Below are 17,944 nucleotides of genomic sequence, written 5' to 3' on the forward strand. Positions count from 1 at the left end.
GACTTGTCTTGGAAGCCTGTCCTTATGTAATTATTGGATTTGATCTCCTATAATTGACCCTTTCATGCTTTATATGTTTGGATGATTTTGCTGCTGTTATAGAAAGTTGCATGTCTTACATATTCCTACCTTCTGGTTTATCTCTTGTTGCGCTTGTGTGTTACATGCTGTCCATACCCTTCCATTGGGGATGCAAAATGAATGTATATTTTGCATCGATGTGAAAGAAAAAGAAATAAATTTCTAGAGCTTTGATCATTTTACCCTCGGCTGAACTCACAGACAGCAAAGTATATTGTTTTAAGAGGTGGTGTTTTTATTTTTTACCTTCTGTTCTTCCTCCTTGTCAACTTGAAAAATATTAGTCCTCCGAGCATCTGCCTGAAGGAAACCTCCTACTGATTGACGTAAAACTAAGTCATTAATATAAGAAAACCGGTAGAAAGAAAAGTTGTAAGAAACCAAGAGCACATATTTCATAAAATACACATTGTTTCCACTAAATCACCTGATCAAGGGTAAAAAAAAACTGCAAAAAGTTTGCTAAAGGTCACCATAGAAGTGAAACATTTGCCAAAAATTGATTAATTGCTTCATAATATGAATTCTCTATAGACAATATGAAGTATTTGTAAATATTTTGTAGCATTAATTCCTAATATCCTATTAAGAATTCTGAATTAATAGAGGGGGCACTCCTTATATGAAGGGTCCTCATTATTGATGAGCGAGCATGTTCTGTTAACCCTTTTGGCGAGCATGCTCGGGTGCTCGCCGAATATCTTCAGCGTGTTCGGGTGTTATGTTTGAGTCACACCAGTGTGCATGATTTGCGACAGCTTTAATACATGTGAGGAATGCCTATTTCTTAGGCATTCCTCACATGTAATAAAGCTGTCAAACAGTCACAAATCATGCGCACTGAGTGATACAAACATAACACCCGAGCACGCTGAAGATACTCGGCGAGCACCCGAGCATGCTCGCCAAAAGGGTTAACAGAACATGCTCGCTCATCACTAGTCCTCATCTAAAGAGCATCTCTAGCACTCTGGACTAGCTGGCACCTTTGTGTAGTCATTTTAATAGGCATCATGCTATGCTTCTGTTCTCCTGTGGGTGCACTGTGGGGAAATTGAACACTTTTTGCCAATATCCCTTACAAATCACTGTTGATCTCTGTGATCAGCTAATTGTTATAGCACCATTTTTTATTTTTCTTTCCTTTTTTTCAAATGAGAATTTCTGAACAGAATATGGAAAAAAAAATTCTAGACAGGAGTCGTGTGGTTGAATGAATATTCCGGAACAGGAAGTGAGAATATTTTTGAATAAACCACATAAAAAAAAAAGAAATTTGGCAAATTTAGACATTACCATCCTGACCGTGTAGATACTGTACAATATAGCAATTTAATACAACATTTTTGAAGGATTTTTTTTTTATTAATTTAATATCTAATATAATAATTTTTCCATGTGCTGATACAAAGCCGTACATTGGAACACGCTGAGCTGCAGCGTAAAGCGTGGAGGATAAATCTAGTTTCCAGCTTCTTCAAAGACTTTAGATTTAATTTATGTCTTTGGAAAATATATTGGTTTTCTCAAAATAACTATGTATGTAAAGTATTTTTTTTAATGATCTCTACTGGATATGTAGGGTTTGCTATCATGTAGTTTATGTTGTCTTTGTGCTCACGTTGCAGGATCAGGTAGCAAAAGATAAAGCTCTGCAGAGTATGGCAGCAATGTCTTCAGCACAACTTATATCTGCGACAGCCATTCAGAATAAACTGGGGGTGCCCAGTATATCACAGACCTCATTCCCCCCCAATGCAGGGGTAAGTGTTATATTCTAGTTATTTGTAACTATTATTGAGGTTTTTGCTTCTGTTACTGGAAGTTTCCCTGATGTAACCAACCAGTTGGCATTAAAAGCGGACTGTTGAGACAGGCATGCTTAAAGGGAACCTGAGTGATGCTATTAACCTGCAGATATAGGGTTAAACTACAGGTTAATAGTGTTATAAAGGTGCATGGTTCCCGTACTGAAAGTGTGGCACCCAGGAGAAAATGAACTTTATTCCTCCCGGGAGCCGCCGGCTTTCAGTCATGCCGGCGAGGCTTCAGTCACTGCTCGCAGCACTGAGAGCGGCGTCTTTAAGCACACCCCAGTACTGACAGACAGTCAGCTCTGCAGTGCAACAGTACAGAGCCGGCTGTCAGTCAGTACTGGGGTGTGCTTAAAGCTGCTGCTCTCAGTGCTGTGAGCGGTGTCTGAAGCCTCACCGGCATGACTGAAAACCGGCGGCTCCCGGAAGGAATAAAGTTCATTTTCTCCTGGGTGCCGCACTTTCAGTACGGGAACCATGCACCTTTATGACACTGTTAACCTGTAGTTTAACCCTATATTAGCAGGTTAATAGCATTATCCGATATGACAAATTCCATTTATAGAGGACCTGTCACTTGCCATGTGAATTTTTATATATACATATATATATACATATTTATATATATATATTTGCATTGTGATAATGCGCTGTTCTCCTGAATCTGGCATTTGTTTTCTTCCGTTTCTGCGCCTCTCCATTCTGGAGATATCACCCCTTCTTCTCTATATGTCAATCTTGTTTTGTTAGTCAATTGGACATAGTCTTCAAAACGTCTTTGTGGGTGTATTTTTGGGGACCATACCCAATTTTTTTAGAAAGACAACATATATATACAAGAAAGAAGGGGCCAAATCTCAAAACCTGAGAGGTTCAGGAACAAAAAAAATATAAACCCTGATTCAGGAGAAGCCTAATTTACACAATGTTAAAAAGTCCCATGATTTTGTCAAAAGGTCCTCTGTAAAGGGAATTTTCAATTTTGTGTACCATTTATGTTTTCTAATATACTCTGCCAAATTTTGGTCTCTGATCTCAAGGCTGTGGCTGAGGAGATGGGAATTTTTACTAAATTCGAAAATGAAAGTTATGAGTAATTCATCAACTTAGTTTTCACACATTGAACCTATTGGTTGGACAACTACTCCATATTATTGCATTGCGATGCATTGGGAAGCCATCGAGCCACTGTCTCGCAAATCTGCTTTCTTTAACAGTGTGCGCTTCAGTGTAAAACCCAGTTTTGACTAGATTTTCATTTGCCCCCTAAAGCTACTGTATGTTACAGACTTTGCAATTCCTTTTTAGTCAACATTTAAGGTTGAGGACATTGGCTAAAAGTCAGAAATTCCTAAGCATGAAATTACTGGAGGACATAGACAGAAGAGGGCCCCTGTGTAAGAACAATATATGGGCCCTTAGCAGTCCAATAACTCATCATAATGCACCATCCCAATATGTCTGATCACTGGAGAACCCCACAGATGAGACCCCTACGATCACTAGAAAAGGCGTCCCAATGCCTCTTCTTTTCTTCACTGAGGTTGGAATGGAATGGAGCAGCATGAGGGTGCATGACCACTGCTGCATGATTTGGTGTCTATGGCATTAACGAGATAGCTAAGTATAGAGGTGGACCTTCTATCTTAGTCCTATAGATCTAACTATAAGACTACGCCACCCTCTTCAATCCCTCCGTGAGGAGGAACTAAGGATTAGGACTAACCCTTTTCCTAATCCATCCACTCTTTCACGCTTTCCCTGTGTCCATTTCCACAAAAGTGCCCCCAATCTTCTAATAAGTATGCAACCTATTCATATTCATTCAAAACCTATGAAGGACAGGTAGACATAGCTGCTTTAGACTTTTGTTTGTGTATGAGGCAAATAGTAAATGGCCTCCAAGGGAGGACCAAGCCACCTGATTACCAGGGAGTTCTCCCCGGTAGACCTAGACTGTGACGCAATAAGACAATTCCATGTGGAGCTGATTTTGGAGCCCACCACTAGCCTCTATGGTCTACTTCTTATGGAGTCAGTCACAAATAACTTATTTTACTTCATTTATTTTATGTCCTATGTGTACAATTATAAGCACAGGGATTTCCAAGAATTACTTCCTCTGAAAAAGCTTAGTCTGAACCTAATTATAATAAATGATGGAAGGCCAAACATGAGTGGGGAAGTGCGAGGATGAACTTGAATCTTGGCGTAGTGCAAGGATGAACTTAAATCTTGGTGTAGTGCAAGGATGAACTTAATCCTTGGGGAAATGTAAGGATAAATGGGGATGTGCAAGGATGAGTGGGAACATGCAAGGATGAGTGGGAAGTAGAAAGATGAGTGGGGACATGCAAGAACGAGTGGGAACATGCAAGGATATGCGGGAAGTACACAGATGAGTGGGGACATGCAAGAATGAGTGGGGATGTGCAAGGATGAGTGGGGATGTGCAAGGATGAGTGGTGACGTGCAAGGATGCATGGGGACATTCAAGGATGCGTGGGGAAGAGTAAGGATGAGTTGGGAAGTGCAAGGATGAGTGTGGACGTTCGAGGCTGAGTGTGGACGTTCGAGGCTGAGTGTGGACGTTCGAGGCTGAGTGTGGACGTTCGAGGCTGAGTGTGGACGTTCGAGGCTGAGTGTGGACGTTCGAGGCTGAGTGTGGACGTTCGAGGCTGAGTGTGGACGTTCGAGGCTGAGTGTGGACGTTCGAGGCTGAGTGTGGACGTTCGAGGCTGAGTGTGGACGTTCGAGGCTGAGTGTGGACGTTCGAGGCTGAGTGTGGACGTTCGAGGCTGAGTGAGAAAGTGCAAGGACGAATGGGGATGTGTAGGGATGAACTTAATCCTTGAGGAAGTACAAGGATGAGTGGGAAAGTGCAAAGATGACTGAGAACATGCAAGGAGGAACTTAATACTTGGGGAACTGTAAGGAGGAACTGGATGCTTGGGGAAATGCAAGGAGGAACTTAATGCCTACTGCAGTCAGGAGAGGAGGATCCATCCTGTGATCATACTCACCTTGCATCATATACAGTGCTGGCCAAAAGTATTGGCACCCCTGCAATTCTGTCAGATAATACTCAGTTTCTTCCTGAAAATGATTGCAATCACAAATTCTTTGGTATTATTCTCTTCATTTAATTTGCTTGCAAGGAAAAAACACAAAAGGGAATGAAGCAAAAATCAAATCATTGATCATTTCACACAAAACTCCAAAAAAGGGCCGGACAAAAGTATTGGCACCCTCAGCCTAATACTTGGTTGCACAACCTTTAGCCAAAATAACTGCGAACAACCGCTTCAGGTAACCATCAATGAGTTTCTTACAATGCTCTGCTGGAATTGTAGACCATTCTTCTTTGGCAAACTGCTCCAGGTCCCTGATATTTGAAGGGTGTCTTCTCCAAACTGCCATTTTGAGATCTCTCCACAGGTGTTCTATGGGATTCAGGTCTGGACTCCAGTGCTTTCTCTCAAACCATTTTATAGTGCTTTTGGAAGTGTGTTTTGGGTCATTGTCCTGCTGGAAGACCCATGACCTCTGAGGGAGACCCAGCTTTCTCACACTGGGCCCTACATTATGCTGCAAAATTTGTTGGTAGTCTTCAGACTTCATAATGCCATGCACAAGGTCAAGCAGTCCAATGCAAGAGGCAGCAAAGCAACCCCAAAACATCAGGGAACCTCCGCCATGTTTGACTATAGGGACCGTGTTCTTTTCTTTGAATGCCTCTTTTTTTTTTCCTGTACACTCTATGTTGATGCTTTTTGCCAAAAAGCTCTACTTTTGTCTCATCTGACCAGAGAACATTCTTCCAAAACGTTTTAGGCTTTCTCAGGTAAGTTTTGGCAAACTCCAGCCTGGCTTTTTTATGTCTCCGGGTAAGAAGTGGGGTCTTCCTGGGTATCCTACCATACAGTCCCTTTTCATTCAGACGTCGACGGATAGTACGGGTTGACACTGTTGTACCCTCGGACTGCAGGGCAGCTTGAACTTGTTTGGATGTTAGTCGAGGTTCTTTATCCACCATCCGCACAATCTTGCGTTGAAATCTCTCGTCAATTTTTCTTTTCCGTCCACATCTAGGGAGGTTAGCCACAGTGCCATGGGCTTTAAACTTCTTGATGACACTGCGCACGGAAGACACAGGAACATTCAGGTCTTTGGAGAAGGACTTGTAGCCTTGAGATTGCTCATGCTTCCTCACAATTTGGTTTCTCAAGTCCTCAGACAGTTCTTTGGTCTTCTTTCTTTTCTCCATGCTCAATGTGGTACACACAAGGACACAGGACAGAGGTTGAGTCAACTTTAATCCATGTTAACTGGCTGCAAGTGTGATTTAGTTATTGCCAACACCTGTTAGGTGCCACAGGTAAGTTACAGGTGCTGTTAATTACACGAATTAGAGAAGCATCACATGATTTTTCAAAGGGTGCCAATACTTTTGTCCACCCCCTTTTTTAGGTTTGGTGTGGAATTATATCCAATTTGGCTTTAGGACAATTCTTTTTGTGTTTTTTTCATTGAAGACAAATTAAATGAAGATAATAATACCAAAGAATTTGTGATTGCAATCATTTTCAGGAAGAAACTGAGTATTATCTGACAGAATTACAGGGGTGCCAATACTTTTGGCCAGCACTGTATGGTGAATGAGGACAATGCAAACTCCATTCTGATGATGAAAATCTGAGGATGGGAATGTATTTGTATCAGATGTGAATAGGAAAAATATTTTAATTTTCTTTACAATATTTTTATTTTCCAGTCTCCAGACTTCTTCCAATTCTGGCCTGGAGGAGGTGGCCAGCCCCGGCCAACACAGGAGTAAGTGTTCCTCCTTTCTGCATGTTTCTGAATCTTTTTTTCTTTACCTTTTCTCAGTCAAACTCATTGTTGGCACATACAAAGGACAAGTCAAGTTGCCAACCAATCCTTAGACTTTCCCTTTGCAATCTTCTCCAACACCGTCCTATTTCTGAATTGGAGGAGTAATGTGTCCTTGGAGCCTTTTTATGACCACATCTAGTAACTCTTATAGAATTTTTTTTTTATAACTGATCACCATATGTCACTTCTCACTTGTCGTCTGTAAGCGTTCATGTAACTAGTCTGTATCTTTCGATAGTCTCTTGTTCACGCTTTTTTTCTTTCTTTCACATGAATTGCTTCATGGAGAAAGGAGTCAAAGGTGAATTGGTTTCCGCCTTCTTCATATACTCATGTTTATTTCATCATTTGTATTATTTTCTTTAGCGTTAAGCCGTTTTCCCAGCCTCCATATCCCCTGCAGCCTGCTGCCCCCCCTCCTCCTGTACCAGGTACCAATCCGTTTCATAAGATTTTTTTTATATTTTATGTGTATTACTTTGTTTAATGTTATGCTTTTGTAATATATAATTTAATATTTTTGTTTGTTTTTTATCTTTTTTTTTCTTTTGGGCATCTTACACCCAGACTGGTGCATGGCAATTTTTCGGGTTGCTCGATGTTTGGCCATCATCATAATCTCAAGTAAAAAAAACCCACAACTTTGTCTTCTAATATCATACAACCCCTTAAAGAAGCACTCCTCCCATCAAATGTTTTATCCTCTTAATATATTGCAATCATCATTCCATATAACACTGTATACTTACAATTGCTCATTTCGCCTTTCTACCCAGCTAATTAGTCTCTTTTCCATCAGGTATATGACATCTCATGATTATAAACTGACTAGCTGAATCCTTCTAAGCTCTATGTAGAAACAGGAAGTCTTTTTTTCTGTGCATGAGTCATCATTAGAGCTACAATTCTACATCACTGCAAAGTCTCTGGTAGGGGGGAGGAGCAGAGCAGCTGGATCAGGAGCTGGGGGTGGAGATGGGCTGCCAGGGACTTATCAGTAAGGTAGAATTGTAGTTCAAATGATTACTCATGCTTCGAAAATAGTCTTCCTCTTTCAGGCATGAGTCATCATTAGAACTACAATTATACATCACTTCAAAGTACCTGGCAGTCCAGCTCCACCCCCCTATTTAACTTCAGACCCAGGTGCTCTGCTTCTCCCCCCTGCCAGGGACTTTGCAGTGATGTTTTGTAGTTCTAATGATGACTCATGCAATGAAAAGAGACTTCCTGTTTCTACATAGAGCTTAGAAGGATTCAGCTAGTCAGTTTATAATCACCCAATATCATATACCTGATGGAAAGAGAAGAATTAACTGGGTTTAAAGGCAAAATGAGCAATTGTAAGTACACAGTGCTATATAATATGATGATTGCAATATATTAAGAGGATAAAAACTTTGACAAAAGTGCTTCTTTAAGGTAGTTGGCCAGGTGATAAAAACTGTTTTTCAAAGGGGTCATAATAGGTTAAAAAAGTAATAGTTTTCATCTTACCGATTCTCTGCTGCTCCTGTTACATTGCTGATTGTTTCTGTCACGCAGGGTGTGGGAAATACTTAGTGCAACACAGAGGGAAGAGGGAAAGGGAGCCCAGACACTAAGGAAAGTGGGAGGGGAGACCTTCTAGTCTGGTCTAGTGTCACCCTGTCTCAACTACCGTCCCTATATTGGCTCTTCACCAATCGCCGCACGCGTGCATCGCTCTGACTTTCCCTGGCATATGGCTATGGCTAGGGAAGGAAGGAGATGAGCACTAGTCAATCTCCACAAAACTCTATAGACAACAAGGGTAGAAAAACAGGGGGGGATTGCTTAGCTTTAGACGACTCCAGCCAAATGCGCACACGGCCTCAAGCTCCAGAGACAAGTACTGCTCTTGCTAAAGCCTCACAAGTAGTAATGAATATCGCCGGCACCTCCCTCTCAGACACACCAGATATTTATACACTCAGGCCAGGGAGCTAATTAGCCAGAGAGAGGTAGCCGCTGGGTCCTAGAGACAGCCAGCCTCTATGAAGATGTCTGTAATGCCAAACGTAGAGATCTCCTGCACCAACTGCAGGGCAACTGTCTGTCACCTCTGACACACCCGTGACAGTTTCCTTTGCTGGTCTCTACTTCATAGTCCCATCTCTAAACATTAGAAATGCCTGCTTTCCCAACCACTGACAACAACTGAGAAACTCCTCAACCAGTAATTGGCCAAGTGACATCTGTGTGTGAGATGAGACAAGTAAGTAGAAACAGGAGCAGTGGGCATCAGTGAGGTGAATATTGTTGCCTATATATTTTTTTCAACCTATGCTGAGTTATTGGTAATTTTGTTTACTGGACAACCCCCATCAATGTATTTTGCTATGTTAGATTGCATAGCTTTACAATGTTTGTCTGAAATCTGGACCGTAAACCCAAATTATATTTACTTTTAAGTTCAGCTATATTTTTATCTCTGCTACAATTATGTAATTATGTAACTCTCATCTCCCTATTTTCAGTCAAAAATCAATTGATCAAAAAGGTCAAGCTGTACAGTTTTTCTTCACCAGTGGCTTATTGACCCACCTATCAGATGAGCCCTAGATTCAAATTATTTTTTACAGTGAAACTTTAAAGGGAATCTGTCATTAAGATCAACCTTCGCCCTAAACGACATATATGGGAATGCATGTATTTGAAATTTAAATCCATCAACCCCTTTATATCTTCTATCTGTTGCTTCATTTCTGAGCACTTAGTGTCTTGAAAATGAATGAAAACACTAAGTGCTCTGGGTGTGACAGAGCACTTAAATGGCTTCTGCCTCCCGACGTTGCTTCCCCACCCAGTCTCTTTAGCTTGACTGATAGCTCACTCACTCCGGAGAAGGAAATCAGACAGTGAGTTATCAATCAAGCTAAAGAGGTTGGTGCTGGTCGGGGCTACAACCTTGGGAGGCAGAGGCCAAGATCAGGGAAACAACCTTGGGAGGCAGTGGCCAAGATCAGGGAAACAACTTTGGGAGGCAGAGGCCAAGGTCAGAGAAACAACCTTGGGAGGCAGATGCCAAGGTCGGAGAAACAACCCTGGGAGACAGAGACCAAGGTCGAGGAAATAACCTTGGGATGCACAGGCCAAAGTCGGGGAAACAGCCTTGGGAGGCAGAGGCCAATGAAAACACAAATTACTTGGGAATGCAGCAACATTTAAGAGATATAAAGGTGTCAATGTATTTATATTTTAAAGACCTTTATGTCCATATATACAGTTTTGGGGGGTTAGCTTACAAACAGATTTCCTTTATAATTCTGCTGCGCGCATCTGTCAGCAGACGTCAGACTATTGTACTCGCTAGGCCAGGTAATGATATCCTTTTAGGAGCATCATTGGCTTTGTATAGTATAGATATAAGCCCATGTTATGTCTTAGATTCAAGTACACTTTTAGGTGTATAGTTTAGGTTACACGTTTTTTTTTAATCCTTTTCACTCCTTTATAGGTTACAATGTAAGTCCCTCCAGCCTCTCCCCAACAGGGCCCGCATGGCAGGGCCGTTCTATCGGGACACCGAAACTGCGCCTTGTTGAATTTATGGCTTTTATGGAACAACAAGGGGAACCTGATGCAGTAAGTATAAGACAGAGGTAGAAATGATGGTGGGTAGAACCTAAGAAAAATAGTAGGTTCGCATTTACTAAGATTGGCATCGCGAAGACACGAACCTAAGTGAAAGAAGACACCTCTTTAAATTTGTTGGATTTTTACCAATTTTGAAATCTAAATTTACGTTATTTTCTTTGGTTTCACACAATCAATGGGATCTAATAGGTTCATTTGGAGACCATGCCAACTTTTCTCAATGCTCTCCAAATGTCTATATTTGAAAATTCTACAGTAAAATTGTTGCTTGTCATCACTTTTTAGCGTCACAGTATTGGCCAAAACCTGACATACTGTACACGGCTTATTAAGTTGTTGATTTTGTGTGTATCGGACAATGATGTGACTTCTACTAACTGCACTTTGTATCCTTGAATTCTCCCAACAGTATAACAAACATCTGTACGTACATATCAGCCAGTCGAACCCCTCCTACAGTGATTCTTTATTGGAGTCGGTGGATGTACGTCAAATCTATGACAAGTTTCCGGAGAAGAAGGGAGGACTTAAAGAACTTTATGAGAAGGGTCCACCAAATGCCTTCTTTTTGGTGAAGTTCTGGGTAAGATTGGCAAATGAATCCATAGGCAATTTTTTTTTGCACTTGAGATGTTTTGCATTTTGGATTTGGTAAAAATTTTATGTAACTTTTGTTTCAATTGAAAAAATCAAGTTGTGGTGTTCTTCATTATTGTTTTTTTTATGTTGGTTGATTAAAATTGAAAGTTGTGTAAAGTCAACAAAGACAGATAAAAACATGAAATTTATGACAGTGTGATAGATGTTTGAGCATCTTGGTTGACATGTTAGATACCTATTGTTTTGCGCCTTAGTTGTGGTGCACACCATTAATACATTTACCACATTTTTGAGGACTTTATTTATCCAGGCCCCTATTTGTACACACTCTTAAAAGTATGTTTTTTTGGGTGAAAAAGTGTCTACAATGCTTACAAGGAACCAGTCACCTTGGAAAACACAATTTACCTGCAGATATGGGGTTATTCTGCAGGTTAGTAGCATTTCAATGTTGCCCGGCTGAAAGTGTGGGTACTGGGAGAAATGAACTTATTTCTTCCATGGAGCCACCAGCTTTCAGTCATAGGGCAGTGCACTGAGCGGCCACAGTGACCATTCACAGCACCTCTCACTGTACTGCAATCATGCCCTGACACTTTTTGATAGCCAGCTCTGCAGCGCATTTGTACAGAGTGAGCTGCCAATCAAAGCAGGGCGTGCATACAGCCACTACTCACAACATAGTGAGCGGTTGTGTGAGTTGTGACTGTAGCCGCTCCGTGCACAAAATCTGACTGAAAGCCGGCAACTCCTGGGAGGAAATAAGTTAATTTTTTCCTGGGAGCCGCACTTTCAGTAAGGCAGCCGGGCAGCACTGTAATGCTATTTACCTGCAGATTAACCCTATATCTGCAGATAAACAATATTTTCCGAAGCTACTGCCACCCTTTATGGAGTACCTATCATCAATCTAGGTCTACCCTTTTTATTTAATAGAACAGGCAGCCCCAGATTGGTGCTTTTTCTAATAGTGTATAATCCAGTACCAAATCCTTGCAGTAGTAGCCATATTGTTCCCCAAAAGGGCCTGACTTTCTAATAAAGTTGGTCCCGAACTTCCAGGTTGTGGGATCCCAGCAGGCAGAACAGGATCCTACAAACTTCTGCAGCTGCCCTCACAGTGCAAGAGTAAAATCTCGCTCTTTCCACTAATCCATCACCGCTGCCGCTGTGTACTTAAGATGTTACCGATCATCTCAAGGTAACCTCTCTAATAATGCTACCGTTCGGTAACCGTTTAAGAAAGTACATGGCGTCACTGGATTAGTGGAGAGATCTCACTCTTTTACTGCTAAAGCTGCCATGAACATTTGTTGGTTCCTACTCTGCATGCCACAACCCACTAGTTTGGGCCTGACTTTGCTAGAACAGAGTCCCCAACCTATGGCTTGGAGGACCATGATGTGTGGCTTTCAGCCATCTGCCAGTTGGGTGCAGTAGCACCAAGTCTAGCAAACAGCTATGAAGAGAAGGTCTCCAGATGATGACTTTTGTGAGTAGCCATGCACCGAAGAGCATGTTCCTTTCTGTGAGGAAATGGTGATAGGGAACCTTTGAGTGACATTACGGTGGGGTGGAGAGGCAATGAATGCAGCTCGCGACCATATTTTAGACCTCAATGTGGCTCTCAAGGTAAGAAACTTTGGGAACCACTGTGCTAGAAAGTCAGGGTCCTTTTGAAGGACATTAGGGCTACTTCTGCTACTCCTACCAATCTAGTGATGACCACTGTTTTATTAAATAAAAAGGGCAGCCCAAGATTGGTGAATGATAGTTTTTAAATTTGCACCTGTTAGATTTTTCAACCTTTTGGCACATTTGCTGAAGTAAATTTGCCTTATTGTTGCCGTCTCTTGTGTTGACTATGAATTTGTTTTTGGACAGGCTGACCTCAATACTAGCCTTCAAGATGAGCCAGGTGTCTTCTATGGTGTCAGTAGCCAGTATGAAAGCCCAGAGAACATGACCATCACCTGCTCCTCAAAAGTGTGCTCCTTTGGGAAACAAGTAGTGGAGAAAGTAGAGGTGAGCATTGGTGGTACTTGTACTTGGTCTATGTATGGAGCACTCATATTTTGCTGCATCTTTAGCCAGTATTGTAGGGGAGGAACCTTGCCCCCATACTCCAAAAAAGAAGTGTATTAACACATAATGAATGTTGTAGCATCCCTATGAGGAGCGCTACTTTCACAGTCAATGAGATCATTGCAAATGCCCGTTACACTTGTACTGAGATAGTATCTTCAGCCATATTAATGATATGTGGCATTTATAATGTTTTAAGAATGTCTATCATCTAGTATAATTTGGGGTGTGCTTGTTCTCTTTGGTCTACAGACAGAATATGCCCGGTTTGAAAATGGGCGTTTCCTTTATCGCATCCATCGTTCGCCAATGTGTGAATATCTAATCAACTTCATCCACAAATTGAAGCAGCTTCCTGAAAAGTACATGATGAATAGTGTACTAGAAAACTTCACTATACTACAGGTACAATGGGGAACATGATGTGGAGTATCTTCTGAAAGGGGCTGTCCAGGCTTGGCACATAAGTCTACAGTCACTCTGTGTGACTGCAGACTTGTAAATAGTCACAGTGCACAGTGTGTGCTGTCAGGATTCTCCAGGGCCACTGCCTGGAGCCGGGGCGGTCATGTGATCACAAGTATGTGATTTGCATGCTCCCGGTCACATTACGACTAGACATGTACGATCTCGCTCAATACACTTGCATTGAGTGAGGCTGGGCATGTCTAGTTGGCATGTGACCACATTTATACAAATTACATACTTGAGGTCACGCGCCCGTCTTCTTCTGGCACCAGAACCAGAGATTCCTGATAATACGCACACCATGCGCTGTGGGGATTCATAAGTCTGCAGACTTGAACACTAAGCCTAGACAACTTCTTTAGGACTTTACATTGAATATGCCATCAATATCAGACGGGAGTCTGACTTCTGACACTCTATCAATCAGTTGATCGATGGGGATGAATAACTCATTGTTCACTAGGCAAGGCTCCATAATTTCATAGTGCCTTTGCCTTGCCCTGCAGTTCTCTGAAGCTCAGCCCCTTTTAAATAAATGGGATTATATGGAAAATATATGGAGTTGTGCATGTAAGCAATGACGGGAATTTGTCTCTTTTAATGGAATTCTGTCAGCAGTTTTTTTGTCAGTGTTGTGTCACTTATTAGAATCTTTGTTGCTGTTTCAATAAAATCAGTGTTTTATCAACAGGAGATTATCACTACGGACTAGGTGTCTCATGCCTCCTAGTCCAACCACGCCCCCACCACTGATTGGCAGCTTTCTGTTAATGCAGTGTACACAGAAAGCAGCCAATCAGTGATGTGGGCGGGGTTATACAGGGCTTAACATTCAGAGCAGAGTAAGCAGTGATTATATCAAAATGACAGTATGCAGACCAGCAAGTGACACATCGCTGGAATCAGGGTCTCAGCCCCTACATCATGCTGCTCTCAGATTGCATATCAAAAATCTGCTAACAGATTCTCTTTAAAAGTACCTAAACTTATTTTCATCTTAATTATTGATCAGTCTACAGTTAATGAACATGTCAAGTGTTACAATAGGTGTGCATGATGTGAGTTTTTTCAGTAATTTGTGTGTTTTTTAAATTACATTTTTTGTCTAGTAAGTTAAAGTTCTTTGTTATATACTCTCTACTTTATTTTGTGTCCTTTTACCTTTACCACGAGAAAGTGCTGATTTATCTGCCTGGTTCTTGCTGTCTTAGTAGCTGATCTGAACTGCAGCTGTTCCAAAAATTCTCTGTTCCTCTCCACTATGGTCATCCACTATTTAGAAACACTCCACATGTCTGAGCATGGGGGAGGGGAGCAGAGAAGCTCACCTCACACAGGAGTATTGGCCTGCAGTTCAAATCAGCTACTAAGACAGCAGGAACTAGGCAGATAAATCAGCATGTTCAGCATGATGTTAAAGATAGAAGGAAGCAAAATAAGGTGATTGAGTATATTACAAAGATTCATAAGTTTATAAAAACTGATCAATAATCAAATAATAGAAAATAAAAAATGTAATTACTCTTTAAATTAGCTGATCTTTGAAAATGTCAGGAATCTTCCTGACTACTACTGATCTGGGATATTCATGATCTAAAGGACAGGTCATCACTATCAAAGCACAAGAAAACTGCTTAGGTTAAAGATACTTAATGACGGAAACATCAAATTATAAATTTACTTGAATATTCGAAAATGATCTTTCAAAATTGGATAACCTTTCAAAAATGAATAATTAAAGTGGGTAATTTGTAGGAGTTAAATTGTGGTCCCTTTTCCCCTAGTGAAAAAAAAATTGTATAACCCATAATTATAACTAATCTAATTTTAAATATGTAAATTAATTAATGAATTAAAAAGGTATTCCCTACTCCAAGATCCTATCCCAATATGTAGTAGGTGTAATAATAATAATTTTATTAGCAAATACTTACAATTAGAAATGTAGTATGGTTCTTCTGTTTAGCTACGTTGCTTACCCTATGTGCAGGGCATTGTATGAGATTAGTTATCCATGGCTATGACTATTAACAACTAACTAATTAACTGTCTTGATATGAGTGGCCTTAACCATGGATACCTAAAGTGTCATGCTTCTGGATGTGTACCCTTGATGTTGTGTTCTCTGGTCTGCGTCTCTTTCCGCTGAGCCACACCAGATACACCTTTTCTTTGGGTGTTTTAGTTTTATTATCTTTGTTTCTGTCAGTTTTGGGTAACAGATGTTTTTAATCTACTGTTTGTCTGTCCTATCACCTTTTGGGTGCAGCTTTAATTACCTTCCCCTACTGGTGTTTCCTGATAGACTTTGCTGGATTCTAGATACTCTAGTAATTCTAGGAGCTGCTAAAGACATTCAGGGTAAGCGGCTGTCTAGCCATTACATTATCTTAGGGTGCCAACCTCCGCGGTCAGGCAGGGACAGTCCAGGGTCAGAGGATGGTTTTCCTAGTCTGAACAGTGACCTGTCAGGTTCAGGTATTTGTCTTCCTGGTTTGTACGTTACCCTTGTGAATGTGCTTTGGCAGTCATAACACTAATCTACTTCTATGCCTTCCACATGGGGTAAGTGACCCAGCTAATCAGAAGAACTATACTACATTTCTAATTGAAGGTATTTGCTAATATTATTATTACACCTACTACATATTGGAATTGGATCTTGAGATGGGAATAACCTTGCAATGTGACTTCTCCTTGTCAAAAAAATTTATTTTGCCTTTTTTTGTCATATTTAGGTGGTTACAAATCGGGACACCCAAGAATTACTTCTCTGCATAGCATATGTTTTTGAAGTATCCACCAGTGAACATGGCGCTCAGCATCACATCTACAGGCTGGTCAAAGACTGAGACATAAAGAACCCTTCCCCACGACTCAGCCATGTAGGACTTGGCTGTTATCGGCAATTTTGATGGCATCTCGCATTCTCCTCAAACTTCCTAGGAAAGGAGACTTAAAAATATGAAATGGGTATGGGACCCTTAAGTGGATGCATGGACATAAGGGGGAAGGGCCACAAAACCACAAAGACCTCACCCTTACAGAAACCTTCTGTGTTATGTTTTGAGCCAAAAGGAATATATATAAATATCTATATATATAAATATAAATATATGTTTGTGTGTGAAACAGTTTCCAAACTGGGGAAACCATGTAGAAAACCGCAGCTGTCATAAGGTGTTTTTTTTTTTTTGTTTAATTTTTAATGTTATTTTTATTTTTTACATTGTGTTGCTGCCAAGTGCATCAGTTCACGGTACGGCACCAGTTTAAGAGTAAGGTGTGGAAGACTTAGTGGGAAAGGAGACTCGTATAAAAACCTCCTCCTCTCACGTTTATTTTTTTATTTTTTAATCCAGCTTCTTTGACCCCACTGAAATGTAACTCCTGCACTTTCCGTGGTCGAAACTTTGTAGCTAATAGCCACCATTTTTTTTTTTTAGCCCACTAATTTTTTTTTTTTAATAGTAGGCTTGCACAGTATTTTAATCTGGTTCACGTCTCAACCTTGTGTTGTGTGGCCAGCTACGAAGAATAAAATTACATATTTAACTTATCAGGGAGTACCGGAAAGCAAATTCTACTGTGTCGGAGGTTTGATGGCACCATCGAGACCTAAGCGAGTGCGCCTTAAATCTCCATCATGGACTTGTGAAGTTATACGGAAGTCAGAAGGTGGTATATAATGTGACTTATCTCGGAAAACAGTTCTACTTGCCAAGAACATGTATATTTTTCAAGGTGTGCCGATCAGGCCCCGGTGATGTCGCGTTGAGTAGAATTAAAAGACCAATCATAGTTCTACTTTTATTTTCACGTATGTGTAAAATACCTACGGTGGTGGATTCCTTTGAGAGTCATCATGGCACGTCAACCCGAAGATGGAGAGACTTGCCCGTTTTGAAGACAAATTACCGAAGATGTTTTGTATCGACCAGTTGAACTATTGTAAAGTATTGAAAAAAATGTATAGTGACTATCACACTGGTGTCACAAATTCAGTGCCTAAAACAAAAATGATAAAAGATACGTATAGATATTTTTGTATTAAAAAAAAGTCAACTTTTTTCCCCTAAGAGGATTTTTTCTGTGCCAAAATGTACTTTACCGGCAAACCACATCCGAAGAAGACCAGAATGTCAGGTGGATCAGTATTTTAATGGATGGATCTCGACTTTTACATTTTGCAATAGTTGGAATTTTTATGGATTTGGAATGACGACAAGATTTCTAGTATTTCCTAGTGATAAAATGGTGGATGTGCTTGATACCTTCAATATGAAAAAAAGAAAAATGGGGCATTTTTGGCGGTCCAAAAGACTGTTTTTTTTGGCGCTTAGGAGACCTCAAAATCATCCTAATTGAATGAATTGAATGTG

At 40.7% G+C, this 17,944-nt stretch overlaps 1 protein-coding gene across 3 annotated transcripts in view; it reads left to right on the forward strand.

Moving 5' to 3' along the window:
- The window catches only part of LOC141172355 (transcriptional enhancer factor TEF-1-like), an 82,646-nt gene extending 65,012 nt beyond the window's left edge, over positions 1 to 17,634 (forward strand). For all 3 annotated transcript variants that reach the window (XM_073656472.1, XM_073656474.1, XM_073656473.1), the window contains exons 5-12: positions 1,710 to 1,844; positions 6,670 to 6,728; positions 7,158 to 7,222; positions 10,270 to 10,397; positions 10,819 to 10,992; positions 12,894 to 13,034; positions 13,347 to 13,499; positions 16,301 to 17,634. In XM_073656472.1, the coding sequence (XP_073512573.1) occupies positions 1,710 to 1,844; positions 6,670 to 6,728; positions 7,158 to 7,222; positions 10,270 to 10,397; positions 10,819 to 10,992; positions 12,894 to 13,034; positions 13,347 to 13,499; positions 16,301 to 16,414 (969 nt within the window). In that variant the 3' untranslated portion in view covers positions 16,415 to 17,634. The remainder of the gene's footprint in view (positions 1 to 1,709; positions 1,845 to 6,669; positions 6,729 to 7,157; positions 7,223 to 10,269; positions 10,398 to 10,818; positions 10,993 to 12,893; positions 13,035 to 13,346; positions 13,500 to 16,300) is intronic.
- The last annotated feature ends 310 nt before the right edge of the window (positions 17,635 to 17,944 follow it).

The sequence above is a fragment of the Phyllobates terribilis genome, unplaced genomic scaffold (assembly GCF_046119375.1).
Source record: "Phyllobates terribilis strain yellow unplaced genomic scaffold, ASM4611937v1 Scaffold_12__6_contigs__length_324123572, whole genome shotgun sequence".
NCBI classification, from domain to species: Eukaryota; Metazoa; Chordata; class Amphibia; order Anura; family Dendrobatidae; genus Phyllobates; species Phyllobates terribilis.